A 25130-nucleotide genomic window follows, 5' to 3' on the forward strand; every position below is an offset into this window, starting at 1 on the left:
TTTTTCCAATTTTTTTTCCAGAATTTTGAATTTGGTCAAAATTCATCTAAACCATATCGCCGGTTTCTCCTACCGTACCCCCGCGGTAAGCGCGATAACCGCCGCGCGATAAGTGAAACTGTGCGACACTACCGACCGAATTTGTGCCAGGTTTAGGCCTAACTCACACGTGCATTTGGGCTGAAATTACAAACACTGATGGGATGAATTTACTCTCGTTAAATTTGCCGGTAATTAAACTGAGCAACAATCAAGAGCACATATCAGCTATGAGCCTATCTGTTAACAACTTATACTATTCAGTTTCTCCGGTGCGGCACCAAATATTAGCTCAACAATCTGTTAGCCTAATACTACTAATCTTCAGGCGCAAAGCCATGTTGTCCCCCCAACGCGAAATCAGAGGGAAGCAAACGCGTAATTTCTTCAGAAATTACACCGATTCACTCCTATTACAGGACACTGAACTGCATGCCTCGTATTACAGGACACTCCTCTGGTAGCAAACGTCCAGCCTTGCAAGCACACCACCATCCTCCCATTAATTTCTGATATCAATCTGCCAAAAAACATGCTTGTGATCGAAACTAATGCATCATCAAATTAGTAGTAGTAGGATGTGACTTCGAATATCCAATTGATATCATAAAAGATAAACAATTTATCTACCCGAGATATGGACATCTTGATTAAATGCAAAGTGCAAAGGACTATCAAACATAACTGGCATTCAAACATTTGAAAGCAAAATGCCCAGCGTTTCAGTTACTTCCGTATTGTAGGTTACTGTTTCAGTTTTCAAGCTATTGACCCAGCAATGTCATGCCTGTAGCCTGCCTATAAAACCAAAATAAACTTTTCTGCATGCATTGTTGGCATAATCTAAACAAAATTTCAGACTTTCCGTAGCAATTTTGGATGCAATCAGCCAAAGGATATTTGAAGTCTATACATATTAAAAGTAAGCAGCTTATCCAAACCTGCTTAATTAATTTCAAATTTACAGACAAGTGTCTGCAGAACAAACATAAAAACTAAAAAGGACATTTTGAGCGTTGCCTTCTTCTCTAACAACTAATGGTTAGCTTGGAAGAAAGCTAGTATTGCTAATATTCTTCAAGCTAGTATGGAGTTTTATGAATTCAAAAACTGAAAATGGACAGTTTTGCATCGGCAAAAGTAAATTTAATAGCATGCACCTCCTGACTGACAGCTAACCAAATTTGAAAACAGGCACTAAAAACCATTGGCCAAGATTATATAGCAATGCGTGGGAATCAATTTACACCGAGAAACATGCTAACATTTACACCAAAACCGGTGGAAAACCTCTTGGAAAAGAGAATAAAAAACAGGCACAAACCTGATGGATAAGATCTTTGATCTCTCTCCGGAATCTGTCAGCCTTAACGGTTGGTTTTGCAAAAGTTTTGAAGCCAGACAAGTGTTAAAAAGGACATCTCAAAGAAGGCAATGGAGCAGCTCCATTGGGCAAAATACTTAGCCCAACTCATCAACCGCGGAAAAGATGCATGCTTCCTGAAAGGCACGCGTCTTCACTGTTTTCTTATCTACCTGCCAGAAAAAAGTACCTATTAAAAGGTTTTTCAAAGTAGTGCTCCCAAAGGAAGTGTTGTATTACGAGAAAATATACCTGTTTAACACTGAACAGATTCACAGCTTTGCCTACAGCATCTGGTTTCCCTCCAAGTTCTTCCATTTCCAGCATATCAAGCAGCAGGGAAGACACCAGAAAAATGAAAAATAATTAATTAAATAGTTTTGTGTTACATCAAAGTCATCATCGTCAAATTCCAAGAGCTCTTTATCACACTTCTCCAAATACTTGTAGAACTCAGGATCCTACAAAAGAAAGAGTTTTGCAGCCATCATAAGCAGCTGACAGTAATATAGCAGCACAGGTATGACAGAACTACGGAGGGAAATGATTAGCTCAAGAAGAACTAATTTCCTGGTTGTCGCTGTGTTAACAATGATGCATACAGATAAGAATTTCAGCAATAAATTGAACAATGATAATTATCATCTAAATTTGTAAAAAGCCATCTAATGGTTATAGCCATCACTAACAGGAAACAGAAAGTATCAATTATTTTTAGAACAAGACTGTCCAAAAGTCAAGTTAATACATGTTCGTTATTCCAAAAAAGAAGGTGTCTTCAAAGTGCAAGCCACTAATCTGAAAGTACTTAAAATAGAATTTGGATATGCTTAACACATATGCTTTCTTCAGTTTCATCTGCCCCAATTGCAATGCCGGTGCCACTAAACCAAAGGCATAGGGTGTTCCACACTAAAAGTGGAAGTACAACTGTAGAACTACCTTTATATATAAACACCTATAAATCCAATATAAGCAGAAAAAATGTTAGGGGTTAGTCCTTCATCGATCATCTGCTCAAAATAAAGCATAGCATCATCTACACTGCCTGACTTGCAAAGTACATCTATAACTGTTCCATAGCACACTACATTCGGATTCAATCCATGCTGCCTCATTTTGCTGAATACAAGCATTGCCTGATCTACTTTCTCTTGTTTAGCGTATGCACATATTAGAATTTTGAATACATGATGATCCGGTTGGATACCATTTCGTACCATCAAATCCAAGAGAGCATGCATCTCAACAAGGGCTCCTTTGGTAGCATACCCCTGAAGCAGGGTACGATAGGTAGCAATATCAGGCTCTAGGCCCCTCTTGGTCATAGAATCGAAAATCTTTCTAGCTTCGGTGCATCTTCCATTCTTGCAAAGATAATTCATCAGTGATCTATAAGTAACAACATTTGGTTCGACACCATCACTGCGCATCTTTTTGAGAGTTCCAATAGCCTCTTTTGGCTGCCCTGAAGAGCAATATCCATGCAGAATACTATTATATGTCATGCAATCAGGCATGACACCATTCTTAACCATGGTGTTAAGTACCTCCATGGCTTTGTCCATAGCTTGAGCCTTGCATAACGCAGCAATAATAGAGCTGTAAGTCACAACATTTGGTGAAATCCTCCGATCAAGCATTTCATGGTATGTACTGTAAGCTTTGTCTGAATCCCCCTCTTTGAAGAAGCCATGGATGACAGTGGTATACGACACCACATCAGGTGGGCTACCTCCTCCTCGATCATCAGCCATCATGTGCAGCAGCTCGAGAGCTTCTTGGCTTCTGTTCTCATCACACAGACCCTTGAGAAGAATGGTGCAGGAGAAAACATCTGGCATGCAGCTGAGCTCGGTCATTCTGCGGAGCACTATGTCCATTGCGTCGCTCGTCCTCTTGTCGGCACAGAGGCCCTTGAGCAGAGGAGCGAAGGTGATGGCTTCCACTCTAAATACCTTCTTAATGACATTGCCCAAGGCCGCGAAACCGAGGTCCAAGCGGCCCGCGCGGCAGCAGCAACCGATGAGAATGCTGTAGGTGCACAAGTCGGGAGTTACCTCGTCGGCGCCGGCTCGGGCCATGCGGTTGTAGCGGGACACGGCGGCCGCGGGGCTGTGACGCGCGACGTCGGCGAGGGCGCGGTTCAAGCCGTAGATCGAGGCGCCCCTGCCACGCCGGAGCAATTCGTCGAACACGTGGCGTGCGTCCTCGGCGCCACTGCCCCCCGCGCGGCCTCCTCGCCCTTGGATCGAGCCCTCCGAGCGTGGGACGCCGCCGCCGCCGCCGCCGCGCGGGCGGGTAGGGACGCGGCGCGCCATGCCTGCCCCCGCGGGCGCCAGGCCTGACGGACAGCGGCGAACAGATCAGCGCCGCCGCGGGCGCCAGGGGAAGGGAGGGGTGCCCTCACGTTTGATGCGCGAGTGAGGGCAATGCTTTTATCCCTCACTCCCATGTTACAGTACTAACATTGAGGGGGTGTTTGCATAGCAAGGGTGAGTTCTATTTCTCCAACTTCAACTTCAACTTCCTCGTTTTCCATTAGCACGCTCTTCAAACTATTAAATGGTGTATTTTTTTAAAAAAAATATCTATATAAAAGTTGTTTTAAAAAATAAAATAAATCTATTTTTTTAAAATTTATAATAGTTAATAATTAATTAATCATGTGCTAATAAGCTTTCTCGTTTTGTGTGCCATAAAAATTTGTCTCTAGTAGTTCACATCAAACGGGGCCTAAATTTTAGTCCTTGTCACTTTGAAAATTTAGGCGCTAATTAAGAGTATTAAACATAGACTAATAATAAAACTAATTGTATAAATGAAAGCTAATTAGTGAGACGAATCTTTTAAATTTAATTAATCCATAATTAGCATATGTTTATTGTAGCATCACCCCCTGACTATATATCCTCCCTTCGTTTCACGTTATATGATGTTTTCCAGGTGGTGTTTAGATCTAGGGACTAAAAATTAGTCCCTATCACATCGGATGTTTCGACACTAATTAGAAGTATTAAACGTAGACTAATGACAAAACCCATTCCATGATCCTGGACTAATTCGTGAGAGGAACCTATTGAGACTAATTAATCCATGATTTGCCTAATCAATGTTATAGTAAACATGTGCTAATTGTGGATTAATTAGGCTTAAAAAATTTGTCTTGTGAATTAGCTCTCATTTATGCAATTATTTTTATTATTAGTCTATATTTAATACTCCAAATTAATATCCAAACATCCGATATGTCAGGGACAAAAAAAAATTAGTCCCTTGATCCAAACACATATAGTCTCTCCGTCTCAAAATAAACCAACTTCTAAAGTTTAAAATTTGTTCCAAAATAAACAATTTCTAACTTCTTACCTACCATCCATCCGTAAAATCGAGAAGTTTCATATCTTCAATATCCCACACCTACCCACCCATCAATATAACTTTGCTATTAATTAGGGGTACTTTGATCCTTTGTTTATCCTCTTATATCCACATTGAACTTTTTGTGAGTCAGAGAGAGTACAATATAAGAGATTTTAAAGGAATGTGACACATTCTAGTACTACGAATTTAGATAGTGTCCAGATTCGTAGTAATGCGATATGTCATATCCTCTAAAATCCCTTGTATTATGTGATAGAGGAAGTGTAAAACATATGCATAAATCCACACGTAAATCTATTCAAAACTCAACACGATTTATAGTGTGAAATAGGGGAAGTAAAAAAGAATACACCAGTATTAACAAACATTTTCATTAAATCTATAATTAAAATAGCTCTTAATAACGTATTTATTTTAGTATTGCAACGTTAAATCAGTTATTAAATCCATAATTAAAATAGGTCATGAGAATGTATTTATTTTGTATTATAAATGTTAATATATTTTTCTATAAACGTGATGTAAAAACCTTGTTATATTTAGAACAGAGGGAGTACCTAGCAAAATCACATATTTTTGTGGATCATTCTCTATTATTTTTGTAAGTATCCTCCTTTCAGTTATTGTGCAGTTTGTACCTTCAATATCCCTATGACATCCTTCGCGGAAAAACGTCAGGATGGTGTTCACTGACAAGTAGTACAAAATTTGGCAAGAGAGAGAAATACTGCTCAACAATGGCACATATTAATGGGGATTGCAGGCGCGTGGCCTGTATATATCATATTCAACATTATTAATACGGACCAAATGATACAGGCTATTGTCTAACCAACCTGACACCAATCGATATTACACCACCTCACTTTGTAAGCAGTACACCATAAAACGTAATTCACATATGCGCAGTCTGAAGAAAAATAAAAAGAGGCACACAAACATGTTCTGCCACATCCCAAAACCATCTCTCATTGAGGCCTGTAGTAGCTGCTCTGGTGAGGAGGGTAAGAACCCTGGGCATTGTACGGTGGCTGAGGATATGGCGGCTGTGGCTGCGGCTGGGGCTGATGTGGATTGTAGTACTGCCCGCGCCATCCTCCAGGATATGCTTGTTGGCCATAGTCATGGTTGGGAGGTTGCTGGTGTGGTGGCTGTTGGTAGTGACCAGGGTGGGGCGCGCCATAAGGAGGCTGTTGCGACGGCGCACCATATGGAGGCTGTTGCGGTGGCGCGCCATAGGGCGGGTATGGCTGTGAGTAAGCAGGTCTTTGCTCGGGCTGAGAGTACCCGGGTCTTGAATCCCCTCCGGGTGGAACACCATATGGGCCCTGAGCATGGGGAGCATGCGACGACGGTGGTGGTGGTGATGGACTGTTCTGATCTGGTGGCACAGAAGTGTTCCTCTGCATGCTTGCTTGGCTGGAAGAAGATGAGAAGCTGAAACCTGCTAGCTTCTTCTGCACATCTTCGATCATTTCACGGCATTGAATGTTTCGGGTCATTATGAAGTCACTGCACTGCTGCTTTATTTTGCCAATTGCTTCCTGCACAAAAGGACCATTTCAGGATATAAATACATATACAGTGGTCCTCCTACATACAATGGTAACTGTCATCATATATATCCTAACTACAGTAGAAACAGAATGCAACAGAGACGCGCATTTACCTGTAATGTCACATAAAAATTGAGGCCTTCATTAATGTTCTTCTTAATATCTCGGTATTTAGCAACAGCCGCAGCAATTTGCTTGTAACATCTCTCACGAGCAACTGAAAACATGCTTCACAAATCAGGCCTACACAGCTCATTGCTTACAAACCAGGATACATACTTAAAAACACTAATTGTGGTACTATTTACATGATAAAATAATTGTAAATTAGAATTAAAGAGACCAAGTTCCAGCATCAATGGTTCTTCATATCTTAAATTGAACTAGAACTAGGAGGAGAAAATGTATTCAACGAAGAAACATAATTGAATGGTTAACAGAGAAAAACACATGCATACAAACAACACAGCATTCTGTTGTTTTAGCTAGCAGACAATTTGATGACTAGGTATGTGTATATATAAGTTCCCAACCTTATTGGTAAGTGTAACAGAAATAATTATCCCACATCCAAATCATTAGTTGCTACCTAAGAATGGGCAAAAATCCAGCTATCAAAGTCACTAAGCGCACAATATAATCCATTGATGAATAAATCAGAAGGGATACCTTTGTAATCCTCTAGGTTGAACACCGCAGCAAACTGTTCATTTTGTGCCTGTGCAGAAATCCAAAATATAAATAGTGTTAGACATAAGGACGAAAGAACATGAAATACAGTATAGTTAACTCTTCAAAATATTTTCTGGTTGTTCTTTCTTTGCTAATACCAACTAAACCATTGATGCTATTAGACGTTTAAAAATTTCAATATAATTACATTTTTTGGGGGATGTCTATCTAGATTTTAGCAGAAAGGTGTTTACATTGAACTTCTAGAATAAGAGAATTGCAAAGGTGGACTATATCAATCTTTATCAGGAATGGTGGCTTACCTGTATTTGTAGCAGCAGTTGTTCTTGCGCCACAATGTTATCAGCTATCTCAGCACAGACAGGATCATACTTTGAAATCTCCTTCTTAAAAAGATCATCGTGTGATCCAACACCGGCCATCAATTTAGGGAGTATGTCATCCTGATAGAAATATTTGTATGTCATAATTCTAAATGAACATGATGGCATCACAGGTTATATGTGTCACTATCAGTCATGAATACAGATATTGAATTCGACCGTTACAAGGTGCCAAGGACAAACAAACTTTGAAAAGAAAATGCAAGACCTCCCTGAAAACTTGTCAAGTGGAAGTTAAACGGAGAGCACATGTATAGCTTTTAATTGGTTCCTAGCAGGTTATCACATACACGTACAAGCATAGGACTCCAAGAACACCACATATCAGGCATGAACATGATCCATCCATAGTGAAGATCAATGGGCAACTGGTTGTAAACTAATTTTATTGCCAGTAAAATGCAGTAAAAAATAATGAGTAACACTTCAGGAGATAGGTCCATACAAAGGAGAGAGGGGGGGGGGGGGGATGAAGCGATCGCAAGAAGACTAGGTTCAAATGTAAAAAAAAAAAAAAAGAGTGATGCTATTTGTGGAAGGGCTTGTGAGCCCTTGGTTGCATGGCTGGTTTTTTTCCTTCTTAATGAAATAAAGCAGCTCTCCTGCATTCTAAAAAAAAAGTAAAAACATGGATATTTCAACATACGACCAAATGTAGAAGAATCAGAATATTTGCATGAGCTTTTAAACATAAAACAAAAGTCAACTACATGATTATCAACAAGCTAATACTGAACAAAAGAAATTCCTAATCTGTCATAACATATGTCTGGGACTTATACTAGTTTATGTACACGATATCAAAATAAGCAATAAAAGATAGTACCTTTCTCTTCATTTCTTTAAGCATGTCTTCAAGACCTGCTCTCTGTGCTCCTAGAGATTCTAGTTGCCTCTGTAAAAGCACATCAAATTTGTTTTTAAGTTTTAAAACAAGTGAAGCTTTACATCAAACTTGCCAGCTAAGAAAAACAATGTAGATTACCAAGCTTTGTTTAAGGGCTCCAACAATAGCATCCTCATTCCCATCCAAGGACATAATAGGCCTAGAAATACTCGGTAGTGCAGACTCTATCTGCAATATATAATAGCAATATGTAACAGACCAAATATGAAAAAAAAAAAAAGAGTGTAGGATTGAATAACATCATTGAAATTCATAATGAAGCATATCAAGAAAGACAAGTTGAAGAAAAAAAAAACAAGAACACTATCTAGTATAATATATTTTTAACTCTCACCGGTCTTCTGTCAAGAATAGACATCAATGGATAGCTCTCCTTCAAACCTCGCTCAATCTGAGAATCACTATCACCAGCTGTCTTAAGATTAGAAGCAAACAGATTCAATCGGTCTTGAATGTTTTTTGTTAGGGTGCTAGATTGAGGTCTAGTCCAACGACTCCCGAATTGCGTCCGAAACTGAGCATCTTCATTCGCCTCCTTCTGCAGCATCTCTTCGGTCTGAACAAGTAATTCCTGATTGACTCTGCTTAAATCCCTAAGCTGCTGCAACTCCGCTTCCAATCCAGCAGGGCCTCCGCTTATCTGAACAGCCTCAACGTCTTCCTTCAAATCTAAAGGTAAGGTGATATTACCTTCTAATGAAAGAATGGAATCGGGCAAGTCCATTTCCTTCAACCTAACTCTAGTGATCTCACTAGCTTGCTGTAATTTCTCCGCTTGAGTCCTGATGATGTTATCTACCATCTCAGTGTACTTGGAAAGTGCTTTCATGCTTCCATCAGGCACAAGTGATGAAAAAAGCCTCTCTTTGCTAGCATCTAGAACTTCAGCCAAAGATGTAGGCTTTACAAGTGATGCTGCAGGGAGCGCGCCAAGAGAACTAGCATCCGGAACCCTCATCAGATAAACACGGTCATTCTCTTTCATAGCCCTCTCCAAGTTGGTCTTCATATTACTCTCCAGCTTATTAACAGAATCAAGAAGTGGGGCAGCAACTCCCCTGGCCACCTTCTTGGCATCTGCCAAAGCGCTAATTCCAATCTTCAGACGTGCAATTTCCTGTGCAATTTCTTCTTTCTCGTGAAGATCCAAAGAACACCTATAGCAAGCATCAGCATAGAACTGAGCTGCCTTCAGCTGGACATGAGAAACCCATGTCTTATCAAAGTGCTGACTGAGAGGAGCTGCGCTAAGAGCTGCATAGGCTTCTTCATAGAATATGCCCACCTGAAAAAGGGACATCCACAAATCAATCCAATAGCACATCTGACACCAATATTACAAAAAGGTGAAGAAATATTTGTATCTTGAATGTTTGTAAAAGCAGTAAACCCTGCAAATTGTACTTTATTTAATCAAATAAACTGCAAGACCTAATCTAGCTTCTATTTACCACCAGGAGAGACACATGAATGCTACCAAATCAATCATATTGTAACCAGTCAGTTTCATTTAAAATATGATCACTCCATGGGATGATGCCACAACTCAAGTTTATCATGCTATCAAGACAGACTTCATGCCCAATGGTTCACCAATCACCATAGCAAAGTCCAATTATTATTATCAACACTAAAGATAGCATCTAAAGGAGCACTTATTTAGACAAATTCCCAAAACTACAAGTTGCTATGTTAAGTCACCTGTGGATGGTAATTACAGACAGTATCCCCATCAAACGACTCCACAAAAAGCATTCCAAAATACTAGCCACATAAATCGAAATAAGCTCCCTCACTACATTATTATCAGCTCATATCATCGAAATAACCTGAACAAGAGGAGGCAGAGCAAGAAGAGGCTCACCTGCCGGGCAACCTTGGAGCACAGCGTGGGCGGCTTCCCACCGGCTATCACCTTCTCGAAGAAGCACTCCTGCGCCTGCGCGAGCATGAGCTTCTCCAGCATGGCGGCGCACTCGGGGGTGACGTCGACGGTGGTGGCCCCGGCCGCGACGGCCTTGGCGGCGACGCCGCTCTCCCTCATCCACGCGAACGCCCCCGCCGCGCTCTGGAACGAGCCGCACGCGGTCCTGATCCCGACGTCGGTGGCCCGGTCCGCGGCGAGCGCGATCTGGGAGTAGACGGCGGCGAGGTTGAAGAGCACGGCGGCCTTCTCGAGGTGGATGGAGGCGACGCTGGCCTTCTTGCCGGTCTTGAAGGCGTCGTGCCAGGTGAAGGCGAGGGAGTGGACGTGGGCGCGGTCGGAGGAGATGGGGAAGCGGGGCTCGACGAGGGACAGGGCGCGCGCGTAGGCGAGGAGCGCGTCCCGCCTTCGCTCGAGGGAGGACGGGTCCGGGAGCGACGGCTGCTCGACGTCGGCGCGCAGGTCGCGCACCGCGGCGAGGTCGTCGTCGGCCGCGGCCGCCTCCCGCTCCGAGTAGGCGGAGGCGATGTAGAGGCGGAGCGGGCGGTAGAGGTCGGTGGGGGTGGTCCTCTTCTCGTGGATCGCCAGCATCACGTTCGCCGCCGACGACATGGCGGCCGCCGGAGGAAGAGATCGGGGGCGGCGGCGGCGGTGGAGTGCTTCGCGGCGAAGGAAAGGAAGAAAAAAAAAAAAGAGGAGAGAAAAATTGGGGGAAGTTGGAAGCCGTCGCGGTAGGAGTAGTCAGTCGTCTTGTGTTGTGTGATGAGGAGGAGGAGGATTGCTTGCTTCGCCGCGTCGGGGCGGGCGCCCCGGGGGGGGGGGGGGGGGGGGGGGGGGGGGGGCGTCGCGTTGAGATTCGTGCTGGGGCTGGGGTTGGGTCGGACGGTCGGTGCACCGCGTCCGCGTGTGACCGGTACTGGTACCAGCTCCAAATCATTTATACTCAAGCTGTGTTCGGATGCCCCTTTTCCCAACCTCTCTTTCTTGTTTTTCACACGTACGCTTTTTAAACTGCTAAATGGTGTGTTTTTAAAAAAGTTTCTACACGAAACGGAAGTTGCTTAAAAAATCAAATTAATCCATTTTTTTAAAAAAAAATTAGCTAATACTTCCTCCGTTTTATATTATAAGACTTTCTAGCATTGCCCATATTTATATAGATATTATGTATAGATTCATTAACATCTATATAAATGTGAGCAATGCTAGAAAACTTATAATATAAAACGGAGGGAGTACTACTTAATTAATCACGTGCGTACTGTCCCTGGTTGGGAACTAGCAACTGCGAACACACCCTCAATTCATACAATAGTTATATGTAAAGGTATATGTTAGACTGTAGGCACATTGCATCGTGAAGTCTGTGCTGCAGCTGGCTATAAATCTGTAGCCCGCTACTTATCTCTCTCTTCTTTTATCTCCTCGATATATACTTATAGCTGACTTATAATCCAATATTCTACCTGCTCTAAGGTGATGTTTGAAATAGATGTAACGTAAAACGAGAAATTCATTAGCACATAATTGATTAGATTTAAATTATTACAAACTTAACAAATTATTAATTGAAAAAATGATAACGGAAATCGAGATAAAATCTAAATCTCTTTTGCTACAGCTATGTATCTAGGATTTTTTTTTATAAGCTGGATATTTCTAGCAACATAAATTCATGATCTATATCTATGACTACCTTGATAATATTTAGATAATTTATTTTATACACATTTCAAATAATTTTAAATTTTAAATCACATTAATGTATAAACTTTAAATTTACCGTGGATGTGAAATGGGATAACTTTAGATGCACTTTTGGGTCGAATTGACATTCGTTTTCGGGTCGAAAGTTATGGGATGATTATTATTTTTTTAGAATTATACAGTATAACGTAAACACTTATAACATACGCACACTCACCCTTATGAACGCACGTGCACAAACCCTACCCCTATAATCTTCGAAGATTGGGCCGACAAATCATCCTTAAAATTGACGAAGTCATCACAGGCGCCTCGTTGTCAACCGGTACGTCGCCTACCGTTGAAAGCACAATGCCACTAATTCCTAGAAAATTCACTCCCATGGGGAGTTGAACCCATGAAATAAGGTCCTACTGAGGCACCCCGTGGTAGCACAATAACCGGTCGGTTTTTAGGTCAAATTTGTGCGACCAAGGTTTACCTTATCGTTTGGACTGGGGTTACTGCCACCCCACAGTAGCGCGATAACCATCTAAAATTGTACAAACATCACATCCAAAAATTCGAATTCAAAACTTGGCGGTTTCGCGATTTCACCGTGGTTACCGCACGGTTTACCGCGATAACCGTGATATCGCACGGTCGCGGTTATCGCGGGCTGTATAGCTGAAATCATGTAAATGAAAAATAAATAGGAAAAAAACAAAAATATGGCTGAATATGTGTAGAAAACTAGAAATTGAGAATAATTAGAAGGATATGTAGGATACTTAAGGCCTAATATTGTCTTCCTTTTTCCAATTTGTAAACTATTTTTGGTTTTATCCTCAAATTTGAATTTAACTTACTCTATTTCAAAAAATTTCTTCACCATTGGCAGGTACAATTAAAGAACAACATCCATGATTTTTTTCAATTTTTTTTATTTTTTCTGGAATTTTAAATTTGGTCAAAATTCAACTAAACCATATCACCGGTTTCTCCTACCGTACCTGCCAATCTGTTAACAACATATACTATTCAGTTTCTCCGGTGCGGCACCAAATATTAGCTCAACAGTCTGTTAGCCTAATACTACTAATCTTCAGGCGCAAAGCCATGTTGCCCCCCAACGCGAAATCAGAGGGAAGCAAATGCGTAATTTCTTCAGAAATTACACCGATTCACTCCTATTACAGGACACTGAACTGCATGCCTCGTATTACAGGACACTCCTCTGGTAGCAAACGTCCAGCCTTGCAAGCACACCACCATCCTCCCATTAATTTCTGATATCGATCTGCCAAAAAACATGCTTGTGATCGAAACTAATGCATCATCAAATTAGTAGTAGTAGGATGTGACTTCGAATATCCAATTGATATCATAAAAGATAAACAATTTATCTACCCGAGATATGGACATCTTGATTAAATGCAAAGTGCAAAGGACTGTCAAACATAACTGGCATTCAAAAATTTGAAAGCAAAATGCCCAGCGTTTTAGTTACTTCCATATTGTAGGTTACTGTTTCAGCTTTCAAGCCATTGACCCAGCAATGTCATGCCTGTAGCCTGCCTATAAAACCAAAATAAACTTTTCTGCATGCATTATTGGCATGATCTAAACAAAATTTCAGACTTTCCGTAGCAATTTTGGATGCAATCAGCCAAAGGATATTTGAAGTCTATACATATTAAAAGTAAGCAGCTTATCCAAACCTGCTTAATTAATTTCAAATTTACAGACAAGTGTCTGCAGAACAAACATAAAAACTAAAAAGGACATTTTGAGCGTTGCCTTCTTCTCTAACAACTAATGGTTAGCTTGGAAGAAAGCTAGTATTGCTAATATTCTTCAAGCTAGTATGGAGTTTTATGAATTCAAAAACTGAAAATGGACAGTTTTGCATCGGCAAAAGTAAATTTAATAGCATGCACCTCCTGATTGACAGCTAACCAAATTTGAAAACAGGCACTAAAAACCATTGGCCAAGATTATATAGCAATGCATGGGAATCAATTTACACCTAGAAACATGCTAACATTTACACCAAAAACCGGTGGAAAACCTCTTGGAAAAGAGAATAAAAAACAGGCACAAACCTGATGGATAAGATCTTTGATCTCTCTCCATTGGGCCAAATGCTTAGCCCAACTCATCAACCGCGGAAAAGATGCATGCTTCCTGAAAGGCACGCGTCTTCACTGTTTTCTTATCTACCTGCCAGAAAAAAGTACCTATTAAAAGGTTTTTCAAAGTAGTGCTCCCAAAGGAAGTGTTGTATTACGAGAAAATATACCTGTTTAACACTGAACAGATTCACAGCTTTGCCTACAGCATCTGGTTTCCCTCCAAGTTCTTCCATTTCCAGCATATCAAGCAGCAGGGAAGACACCAGAAAAATGAAAAATAATTAATTAAATAGTTTTGTGTTACATCAAAGTCATCATCGTCAAATCCCAAGAGCTCTTTATCTCACTTCTCCAAATACTTGTAGAACTCAGGATCCTACAAAAGAAATAGTTTTGCAGCCATCATAAGCAGCTGACAGTAATATAGCCGCACAGGTATGACAGAACTAGGGAGGGAAATGATTAGCTCAAGAAGAACTAATTTCCTGGTTGTCGCTGTGTTAACAATGATGCATACAGATAAGAATTTCAGCAATAAATTGAACAATGATAATTATCATCTAAATTTGTAAAAAGCCATCTAATGGTTATAGCCATCACTAACAGGAAACAGAAAGTATAAATTATTTTTAGAATAAGACTGAGGAAACAGAAAGTATAATGTTAGGGGTTAGTCCTTCATCGATCATCTGCTCAAAATAAAGCATAGCATCATCTACGCTGCCTGACTTGCAAAGTACATCTATAACTGTTCCATAGCACACTACATTCGGATTCAATCCATGCTGCCTCATTTTGCTGAATACAAGCATTGCCTGATCTACTTTCTCTTGTTTAGCGTATGCACATATTAGAATGTTGAATACATGATGATCCAGTTGGATACCATTTCGTACCATCAAATCCAAGAGAGCATGCATCTCAACAAGGGCTCCTTTGGTAGCATACCCCTGAAGCAGGGTACGATAGGTAGCAATATCAGGCTCTAGGCCCCTCTTGGTCATAGAATCGAAAATCTTTCTAGCTTCGGTGCATCTTCCATTCTTGCAAAGATAATTCATCATTGATCTATAAGTAACAACATTTGGTTCGACACCATCACTGCGCATCTTTCTGAGAGTTCCAATAGCCTCTTTTGGCTGCCTGAAGAGCAATATCCATGCAGAATACTATTATATGTCATGCAATCAGGCATGACACCATTCTTAACCATGGTGTTAAGTACCTCCATGGCTTTGTCCATAGCTTGAGCCTTGCATAACGCAGCAATAATAGAGCTGTAAGTCACAACATTTGGTGAAATCCTCCGATCAAGCATTTCATGGTATGTACTGTAAGCTTTGTCTGAATCCCCCTCTTTGAAGAAGCCATTGATGACAGTGGTATACGACACCACATCAGGTGGGCTACCTCCTCCTCGATCATCAGCCATCATGTGCAGCAGCTCGAGAGCTTCTTGGCTTCTGTTCTCATCACACAGACCCTTGAGAAGAATGGTGCAGGAGAAGACATTTGGTATGCAGCCGAGCTGGGTCATTCTGCAGAGCACTATGTCCATTGCGTCGCTCGTCCTCTTGTCGGCACAGAGGCCCTTGAGCAGAGGAGCGAAGGTGATGGCTTCCACTCTAAATCCCTTCTTAATGACATTGCCCAAGGCCGCGAAACCGAGGTCCAAGCGGCCCGCGCGGCAGCAGCAACCGATGAGAATGCTGTAGGTGCACAAGTCGGGAGTTACCTCGTCGGCGCCGGCTCGGGCCATGCGGTTGAAGAGCGAAACTGATGCGGCTGGGCTGTCACGCGCGACGTCGGTGAGGGTGCGGTTGAAGCTGTAGATCGAGGCGCCCCAGCCCCGTAGCGGCAATTCGTCGAGCACGTGGCGTGCGCCCTCGGTGCCACTGCCCCCCGCGCGCCCTAGGTCTTGGGTCGTACCACCCTGCGCGCTGGGGACGCCGCCGCCGCGGGCGCGGGTGCGGGCGCGGGTAAGGGTGGTGACACGGCGCGCCATGCCTGCCGCCGCCGCCGCCGCCGCGCCACGCCTGCCGCCGGCGGCGGCGGCGGCGGCGGAGCTGAAGAAATGGAGAAGCCAGGGAGCGAACGACGCTACTGAATATTCCGGCTTGTACGGTCACCGACCTGGGCAGTACAGTAATACACCCACCGTCCGATTGGCTGGGCGGCGCGGATGGACGGCCCAGATCGGTCTCCGCTCCGGGAGGCTGAGATCGGCCCAATCGGCCCAGATTGGGGTGGGCCGGACGAGCTGCTGCTGCAGCTCGGGCCGCCCGGAGGCACGCCTCGACGCGAAGTAGACCGGCTTTGCCTCCATGTGCACCGCCCACGGCCGGTAGTCGGCGTGATGCCGTCGCAGCTCGGGGCTCTCCAGCGCGGCGCTCGGGAACACATTCGGCCGCCGACGTCGCCACCTCCCAGCCACCGGAGCACCAGTGCCCCGCTCCTCTGTTCCCTCTTCTCTACCTGGAAAAAAAGAAGAAAAAACGATAGGGGAGGAATTATGGGGAGAGAAATTTCGAAATGACGGGAATGCCCCCTCTATTTTTTTCTATCTTCTGGATGCAGCTGATATGTGGGCCCGCGTACAGTGTCATCGTCCTCTTCTCGCCATCGTCCAACGCCGACCAACGCCGTTGCATCCCTTCTAAAATCTAATCGATTCCCTCGCATTTTTCCAGAATAGGCTGAGGAGATTTGATGCCCTCACTTTACCCTTCGATTGCCCTCAGGATTCCATTTTGAAATCTCGATCAAAATCGCTCGGATTTGAGTAAAGTTCTGTGGTAAACCATGTCGAGCACGGTGACTACGGAGAGCCCCCACACCACGGCAACCATGGGCCACAGCATGAGCGCCGCGACCTTCCATACGAACATGGTGGTGAGTAGCATGGAGGCTGCCTATACCGCACACGTGAGCCACGCCCTCGCCGGCGCCGCTCGTAGACGCAGAGGCATGCGAACAGCAGAAGGAGGGCGGCATAGGATACGACGACGAAGGCGACCGCTAGCGTCACCACTGGGGCCGGAGCGAGATGAGAAGGGAAAGGACAGGGGCGGTGAGGGTGAAGATGTGAAGGTAGCGGTCGGTTGGGCCATGGATGATAGAGGATTTGGAGTGGAGCGCTGGCAAGAGGAGGAAGGACAACACTGTGCGCGGGCCTACATGTCCGCTGCATCGAGAAGAAAGGAAGGAGTAGTGGGGGGTATTCCTGTCATTACGAAATTTATCTCCTCTCTTTCAGCCCAAAAATTATAAAATAATGCCTCCGGGTGTCCTACAGCTAATTACACAACTTTTGTAGTTTTCATCGACAGTTTCACGTTTTTGTTGTGTCTTTCAGTCAATTACATGATTTTTCAGTGTTCGGTAGCAATTTCTTTTTTTTTTTAAAAAAAAAAACAAATCCACCTTTTGAGACAGGCCTCCATGAAATGCAACGTGCCAGCGTCTCGAAACTCTCGATTCAATGTAACAAATACACTATGAACAGCAATGTCCATTACTTCAGCTACGCGCGCGACGGCGGCTAGCCGCCGGCCGCCGGAGCTCCGCCGTCGCCGTGCGTTCCTTGCTGCAGGATGTTCTCCAATGGGGTGGGCTGGACGAGCCTCTGCTGCAGCCCGGGCAGCTCGGCGAGCTCTCCGTTGGCCGGAACCGCCATGTAGTAGATCATGCCGTTGTCGTGCTCGGCGCCGGCGAGCTCGGCCTCCACCTCCCGCTTCAGCCACTTGGCGGCGGCGTGCACCGGCGCGCCGCCTTCTTGAGAGGCTTCGATCCCTTGAGCGTCGCCGCCGCCTGCCTCAGCCGCGCTATCGCCACGCCGACGTCTCCCTCGGCACGCCGCTCGCGCGCCGCCCGGAGGCACGCCTCGGCGGCGAAGTAGGCCGCCTTCGCCTCCTCGTGCGCCGCCCACTGCCGGTGGTCGGCGTGCTGCTGCCGCAGCTCGGGGGCCTCCAGCGCGGCGCGCACGTCGCCGTAGTCCAGGCTCACCTGCCTCGCCACCATCGAGCACAGCGCCGGCGGCCTCCCTCCGGCGACGGCGAGCTCGAAGTAGCACTCCAGCGCCTACGCCAGCATCAGGCCCTCCAGCGCCGTGACGCGCGCGGGCGACATGCCCGTCGCGGCGCCAGCGTCGGCTCCGCCCGCCGCCTCCCTCAGCGCGCCGGCCGCATCGCAGAGCGCGGCGCACGCCCGCCGGATCCCGTCCGCACCGCGCCTGTCCTCCGCCGCCGCCGCCCGCGCCGACTCCGCCGCGAGCGCGAACATCGCCACCTCCCGCTCGGTCACCAGCGACGTGTGCCACTGGCACGCCGCCGCGCCCGCCGTACTCCACCTGTGCCATCCCCCCGCCGCCGCCGCCGCCGCGTCGTCCTGCCAGGCAATCCCGAGCTGCGACGACGACGGCGGCACCGCCCTGCTCACCGCCGCGTCGAACCGCGGGCCGGCGACCGCCTCGATCTCCGCAGGTACGCGCGGAGGTCGCCGGCGACCCTCTCCGACGACGACACCACGACGAGGCGGCGCGCGCGCATGAACGCCTCCAGGTCGGCGTCCCTCTCCGCCGCCGAGCTGTCCTGAAGCGTGAAGTGCTTCGGCCTCTTGCCCGCGAACGACAGCATCGGCATCGGCGCCGGCGCCGGCGCCGCCGCGCTCGCCGCGCGTCGGAACGGCGACTTCATGGCTCTCGTAATCGATCGAGAGCTGAACGCGACGAAACGTAGTAATAAAACAGACATATTGCAATGGGATGATTAGGAGTTGGATTAAGTTAAGTAAAAAAAGGTGGTAATTAAGTACGTGACGGAGAAGGATTAAGCGAGGCTGCTGTTCTGTTTGTAAACTTCGTATCGTGGCGGGGGCGGGAAGAAGGGAAGCGTGTGGAGTGGGGCCCACACGGCCGTGGTTGGACATTGTCAACGGCTGGAATTTCCATCACGCTGCTTATAATCGGTTTAGTTCAATATTTTTTTACATGATACTTAGTATTATATATAAGTCGTTTTAACTTTTAAGTTTAATTAAATTTATAAAAAAACCTAGCAATATTTTCAACACAAAACAGACATATTATCATACTATATTTAATGTTGTATCTAATGAAACTAATTTGGTGCTGTAGATGTTAAATTTTTCTACAAACTTGATTGAACCTAAAGTTTGACTAGAAAAAAGTCAAAACAACTAATAATATGAAAAGGAGGTAGCAGTATTGTTTAGTTGAAAATATTATATGGTTTGAAAATATTTTTATGGTTTAGGTTAATTGTACAGAGCTTTGCAAATGCCAAGGGCTAGTGTTAAGACAAATGTCAAGGGCTAGTGTTAAGACAAGGGAGCTCTTAATTAAGTTAGCGTTGATATATAATGGTGTGAATAACTTTGGCAACGGAGCAAATTGAAATAATGAGGCTCGTTGTTCTCCCCTACTGAATTATCAGTGATCTAAAGTCGTGGAGATTTTGTTTTAGAAAAAGGAATTAGTCCTAATTTTTCTCATGGCTTGGTCAAATGTAGCTTCATATGCTAGTACCAGTTTACAATCAGAACTGAAAATCACAGGTCCACCGATTCATGGACAATAATTTAAGCCGTGCAAAGTAGTGGAATATCCCCATGATTCACACTAGTTAAGACTGATTTCATGTCATACAAAGGTTGTAGCCTGTTCATTACTATTTTCGCGTTCTCTTTTTTTCCCCAAGGAAATTATCACTTGTTTAACTCAGCACACAATCTGCCAGAAAGAAAAATGTATGGAGCAAAATCAACAACATCAGCCAAGCTGAACGATTAAGCATACATAAATAAATAATAACGGTGAAGGAACGCAACGAAATGGCAGAGGTCTTTCTCAATTAAAACAAATTTTTCATGATGCGCTGTTTTTTTCAAAATTGAAAACACATCATCATCGTTTTCATTATCTCTGGCTAATGCTTCGCCTTCTTCTGGGGATGTGGGATTTTCTCTTTTCTTTTTGTTGTTGACGAACCCTTCTTTGAGGGTTGCCGCTTGTTCCGTTTCTTTGATTTCTCTTTCTTCTGTTTCTTCCACTGGCTGTCTGGGTCGACGAAATCGTCATCGCTGTCATCTTCAACAGGCATAGAGCCATCATCCTCATCTGATTCCATATTCTTGTCCTCATCTTCGTCTTCCTCGTCTGAACTCAAGATCAAATCCTCAACAATATCCTCCTCCGTAGCGACATCGTCGTAATTACGGGCTCGCTTCTTGCTCTTCTCCTTTGGAGTTCTGCAAACCCCCGAAAGGAAACATATAACGTCTACCATTCCAATAAAAGAAACAAAAAGAGGCAAAGAGGAAGGTGATAACGTACTTGGTTTTCTTCTTTTCAGTCAACAAGTTCTTACTGAATGCAATGGTGTCTTCGCCATCATCTTGTTCATCCTGTCGCTTCTGTGCTTCTGACAACCTCCGTGAAAAGGTTGAGGACTCTGCCCCCACAATAACGCTGATAGGGAAAAGAATGATCAGTAATTTTATTAATTATATGTACTCGCAATATGGAGCATCAAGCATAGCTCCACTCACATGTAAAGACTACTAGAAAATGTTGCATGATAAGACGACGAGGTAAAAAAAAATTGGTGCATTTCTGTTTATAAGTGCTACGACTCAACTGGCTGACTCCTAAATTTAGATGAACATCAATGAAACCAAGTAACCAACCTTGTGTCGTCCAGAGAGTCCATCCTGTCCTGACTTCTCTGATGTAGAGTAGCAACATATTTTGATAGAGGACTTGACTTTGCTTCCTTCTCAACCTGAAATGAACATTATATATATCACAAAATGACACTAAATGAGTATAACAAATATACAGTGCACATCCAACAGGACCAACCATACCTGTAGAAATGAATCCACGGCTGGATCATTAGGAGAGAATCCAATTCCTGCACGCTTTGAGCTTACAAACTCAGCACTAGCCTTTATCTGGAATCACAAAGGATACAAACATCAGCATACATGCATTCAGTTAGGTACTATTCTCTCTTACATGCTTCACAAACCTGATGGATAAGATCTTTGATCTCTCTCCGGAATCTGTCAGCCTTAACGGTTTTGCAGAAGTTTTGAAGCCGGACAAGTGTTAAAAAGGACATCTCAAAGAAGGCAATGGAGTAGCTCCATTGGGCCAAATGCTTAGCCAACTCATCAACCGCGGAAAAGATGCATGCTTCCTGAAAGGCACGCGTCTTCACTGTTTTCTTATCTACCTGCCAGACAAAAGTACCTATTAAAAGTTTTTTCAAAGTAGTCCTCCCAAAGGAAGTGTTGTATTACGAGAAAATATACCTGTTTAACACTGAACAGATTCACTGCTTTGCCTACAGCATCTGGTTTCCCTCCAAGTTCTTTCATTTCCAGCATATCAAGCAGCAGGGAAGACACCGGAATGAAGGTACCAGTAGCTTCAGCAATGCGATTAAGCATCTTCACACATCTCAGGCGTACAGGAAAGTAACGCGCACTTGGTACCAGGCATGCCACACCATGTATTATCTGGGTTAGTGGATAAGCCAAAGGTCGAAGGTCTTCCTCAGAACTACATCCACACACAACACTTGTCCAAAGCTCAAGGCAGAATATGTATTGCCAATCATAAACTTTTTGGTAGGATTTCTACACAAGAACAAGGTCAGCAAATAACAAGTCAGCAAAGAAAGGCTCAGTTAGAGTAATAGAATATAGAATAGAGAGTAAAACTAAACTAACATAAGAAAGAAAGCAATAGTGTTATCCCAAAGTGGACTCTATTCCTCGATAGTACATATGCAACATTGGAATAATGACATACCTCCATCCGTTTCTTCGTTGGTTTGATACTTTCTTTCTGCTTTTTGTCCTTCGATGTCTTGCAAAATGAAATAGGGACCACAAAACTTGTCAGCTGCCAAGTAAATAATTACATTGCAGTATATGATCATCAGAGTTCAACTACACATACCTTTGGTCCTCTTTCAGTAAGAGCTCCCCTTAGGATGACTGCCAGTTGACGGATGAAAACAAAAGCATGCTGATATGCACTTTGTGGGTCCACATTGTACAATTCTCTGACACAATTACCAAGAAATTGAATGTGCTGCAATTTTGATCCACTGATTGATTTGGACAATTTACAGTTCACCAAATAAGCCTTGTAGATACCCTTGAGGCACGTATCAAGGCACTCCGAACCTAGTTGAATGCACAAATCTCGAAGGAACAAAAATGAAACAAGAGGCATAGCACCTCGTCCTCTAGACCAGGTATGCAGCAGAGCCTGTAATCGAATTAGTCAAGTGAAAATAAAAGAAATTACAAACTCTGCAGAGACATCAGATGACACGAAAGGTTACTAAAGATGGATGAGGAGCCAAAGCTACAAACCTTGACATACTTCCTGAGGAGTGCAGGGAAGGCCGCCAGAAAAACAGCAGAAGCTCTGACACGATGTACAGTAAATGCTACCATTTGCTCATCAGTCAACTCTGTTATCATGTGGAGTGCATTTACAAGGTATAACCTCATTAATCTCCCATGCCTCTTCCATTGCTTAGTAATCATCAGCTCACTAACTGTCTCTTTCTTCCCCCCAAAGCTAGGTGCATCAAGTAATTCACGAAGGATTCTATCCATGTTTTTCAAAACAAAGTGCATGACTTTGTCAAGTACACTGCCAGACATGACACTAAATTTCGGTGCAGAATTATTTCCACTTTCTTCACCATAATGGCAGGCTTTCCGGAATGCTTCGAGAATAGACCGGATAGAACCTATCTTCCCATCTTCTGCTCCTTGGCACCAGGAATCAACCATTTGCATTGTAATAGGCTTTACAATTTCTTTCGGTTCTTCTTTAGGAACAGAACTAGGTTTCTCAGCACTTCCTTCATTATCCTAAACAAAATATGCAGCAAACATACAATGTATATAGTTCTCTCAAGCAAGAAGAAAAAAATGCAAAATAAATGAATAAATAGTTTTGTGTTACATCAAAGTCATCATCGTCGAATTCCAGAAGCTCTTTATCACACTCTTCCAAATACTTGTAGAACTCAGGATCCTACAAATAAGAGTTTTGCAGCCATCATAAGCAGCTGACAGAATACAGCAGCACAGATATGACAAGAACTAGGGATGGAAGAAATGATTAGCTCAAGAAAAACTTCCTGGTTGTTGCAGTGTTAACAATGATGCATACAGATAAGAATTTCAGCAATAAATTGAACAATGATAATTATCATCTAAATTTGTAAAAAGCCGTCTAATGGTCACTACCAGGAAACAGAAAGTATCAATTATTTTTAGAATAAGACTGTCCAAAAGTCGAGTCAATAACATGTTCTTTATTCCAAAAATGAGGGCTAGTTCAAAGTGCAAGCAACTAATCTGAAAGTACTTAAACTGGAATCTGGATGTGCTTAACACATATGATTTCTTCAGTTTCATCTGTCCCAATTGCAATGCCAGGGCCGCTAAACCAGAGCCATAGGTTATTCCACACTAAAAGTGCAAGTAGAACTGTAGAACTACCTTTATGTATAAACAGCTATAAATCCAATGTAAGCAGAAAAAAATCATAACAGTACTGAGCTACGTAATTCTAGATATCAAAAGTACTCTTTACATACCAGCAATCCCTATGACATTACAACTAGCTTCCTGAGGGCAAGTTTTATAGTGGAGGTGAGTGCCACATCTAATTTAAACCATGTCATCTTCTCATTACTTAAGAGGTAACAAATACAGCATGTCACATCTAGTACACAAACCCCAATATTAGTTTACTCTCACGTCATCTTACATTTTTCTTGGAGATTGTGTGGAGGTTGCCCCTTGCATGAGGGATGGCTCATTCTCTCTCTCCTAACTTCTCTCCTCCAACTCATCATCTAATCCTATGTGGCAAATTTATGGGCAATAAATAGGGGCTTATAGTACTTGCCCTGATTACCAAATGCACAATCAGAACTTGAGATTTAGTTTACCATCACCTTCTTCAAAATGATCAGAATGGCTAAAATATATCATTATATTTGTTAAGGAACTTGTATGCCTTGCTTATAGTACTTATTTGCAGCAACCACGTCACTATTCAGTACTCTGCACAAACTTCCGCGTGTAAAACTCGGAAGATTGCAGTCCATTTCCAAAATCAATAAAATCAATCAACAAGGGCCAACCAGACAAGTTTACCAAATGCATACGAGAACGAGCCAATATCCACCTATTAAGCATGCAATATACCTTCTAACATTCACTGCCTTGCGTGCTCAGTCCTAGTATAAATATAAGAATAAAAAACACATACCAGAATACCACAAAAAATCCCCAATCCTAGTATAAACAGCCCAAAGCTAAATCAACATAGGCATTACATATGGAATGGAGCCGAGCAATTCAGATGCTACTTTTGATGCTTACTAGTAACAAGTAATAATAGTAAGCAATATAAGCTTGGGAGAAGGGTGCGCGAATCGTAGGAGACGGCGAGGACGGAGACGAACCTTCTCCTGGAGCCTCTTGAGCTGCTTCGCGTGAACCTTGGCCTTCTTACGAGAGCCCACCTTCTCCTCGTCCTCCTCCGACTCCCCATCCTCCCACTCCTCCTCATCCGACACGGGCAAGTCGACTAAACCCAGCAAAGCCAAACGTTGTCAAAACTAACACAAACAGTGCATAGAGGAGAGGACGAGGAGAAGAAGCGGCGGGGAACGCACCGTACTCGTCGGAGTCCGACATGGCTGACGGCGGCGGCGGCGGCGGCGGCGTGCCCTAGTGGAGGCGGCGGCGGCGGGTTGGGGAACTGAAGAGAGATGGCGGGTGGAGGAGGAGGAGGGGGAGTTTTAAGCCCGGCCCATTATACGGATACAGCAAGAACTGTGGGCCTAAGCCCACTCATGAGTGGGCCCAGTTTAATCTCGATGGGTCATTCCGATATACTCCCTCCGTCTACTGTGTTCTACGTTTCTTTTTCAAAATTAGGTTTTGGGCATCACGTCTCGATCATTACTTTATACGAAAGTACTTTTCATAAT

General features: G+C 43.8%; 3 protein-coding genes and 1 pseudogene across 3 annotated transcripts; all 4 read right to left on the reverse strand.

Annotated features, from left to right (window-relative positions):
• Positions 1-535: 535 nt before the first annotated feature.
• LOC127786196 (protein Rf1, mitochondrial-like) lies at positions 536-16131 on the reverse strand (annotated as a pseudogene).
• On the reverse strand, positions 1871-3796 carry LOC127786195 (protein Rf1, mitochondrial-like). The gene has a single exon (XM_052313531.1). The coding sequence runs from the start codon at positions 3721-3723 to the stop codon at positions 2347-2349; it is 1377 nt and encodes a 458-aa protein (XP_052169491.1). The 5' UTR covers positions 3724-3796; the 3' UTR covers positions 1871-2346.
• On the reverse strand, positions 5512-10982 carry LOC127786192 (vacuolar-sorting protein BRO1). Its single transcript, XM_052313528.1, has 8 exons — positions 10190-10982; positions 8660-9610; positions 8404-8493; positions 8245-8313; positions 7338-7478; positions 7012-7060; positions 6456-6559; positions 5512-6330 (listed from the first exon to the last, which is right to left on the reverse strand). Exons 1-8 carry the CDS (start codon positions 10859-10861, stop codon positions 5755-5757), a joined length of 2652 nt encoding a protein of 883 aa, XP_052169488.1. The 5' UTR covers positions 10862-10982; the 3' UTR covers positions 5512-5754.
• Positions 16132-19683: 3552 nt separating the features above from the next.
• Positions 19684-24906, reverse strand: LOC127786193 (nucleolar complex protein 2 homolog). The gene is made up of 12 exons (XM_052313529.1): positions 24813-24906; positions 24600-24724; positions 23084-23155; positions 22480-22989; positions 22058-22372; positions 21908-21964; positions 21406-21732; positions 21120-21326; positions 20956-21042; positions 20776-20870; positions 20423-20557; positions 19684-20337 (listed from the first exon to the last, which is right to left on the reverse strand). Exons 1-12 carry the CDS (start codon positions 24832-24834, stop codon positions 20016-20018), a joined length of 2274 nt encoding a protein of 757 aa, XP_052169489.1. The 5' UTR covers positions 24835-24906; the 3' UTR covers positions 19684-20015.
• Between the last annotated feature and the right edge of the window lie 224 nt (positions 24907-25130).

The sequence above is a fragment of the Oryza glaberrima genome, chromosome 10 (assembly GCF_000147395.1).
Source record: "Oryza glaberrima chromosome 10, OglaRS2, whole genome shotgun sequence".
In the NCBI taxonomy this organism is placed as follows: Eukaryota; Viridiplantae; Streptophyta; class Magnoliopsida; order Poales; family Poaceae; genus Oryza; species Oryza glaberrima.

Excerpts from the sequence above, each read along its gene's own strand:
- LOC127786192 (XM_052313528.1), bottom strand. The coding sequence starts at position 10,861 with ATGTCGTCGGCGGCGAACGTGATGCTGGCGATCCACGAGAAGAGGACC. Across the intron at positions 9,611-10,189 it reads GCTCCAAGGTTGCCCGGCAG|GTGGGCATATTCTATGAAGA; the intron begins GTGAGCCTCTTC and ends TCCCTTTTTCAG. Across the intron at positions 6,560-7,011 it reads CAACCTAGAGGATTACAAAG|TTGCTCGTGAGAGATGTTAC; the intron begins GTATCCCTTCTG and ends GCATGTTTTCAG.
- LOC127786195 (XM_052313531.1), bottom strand. The coding sequence starts at position 3,723 with ATGGCGCGCCGCGTCCCTACCCGCCCGCGCGGCGGCGGCGGCGGCGGC.
- LOC127786193 (XM_052313529.1), bottom strand. The coding sequence starts at position 24,834 with ATGTCGGACTCCGACGAGTACG. Across the intron at positions 20,871-20,955 it reads CCGTGGATTCATTTCTACAG|GTTGAGAAGGAAGCAAAGTC; the intron begins GTATGGTTGGTC and ends TGTTCATTTCAG. Across the intron at positions 20,338-20,422 it reads ACTGAAAAGAAGAAAACCAA|AACTCCAAAGGAGAAGAGCA; the intron begins GTACGTTATCAC and ends GGGGGTTTGCAG.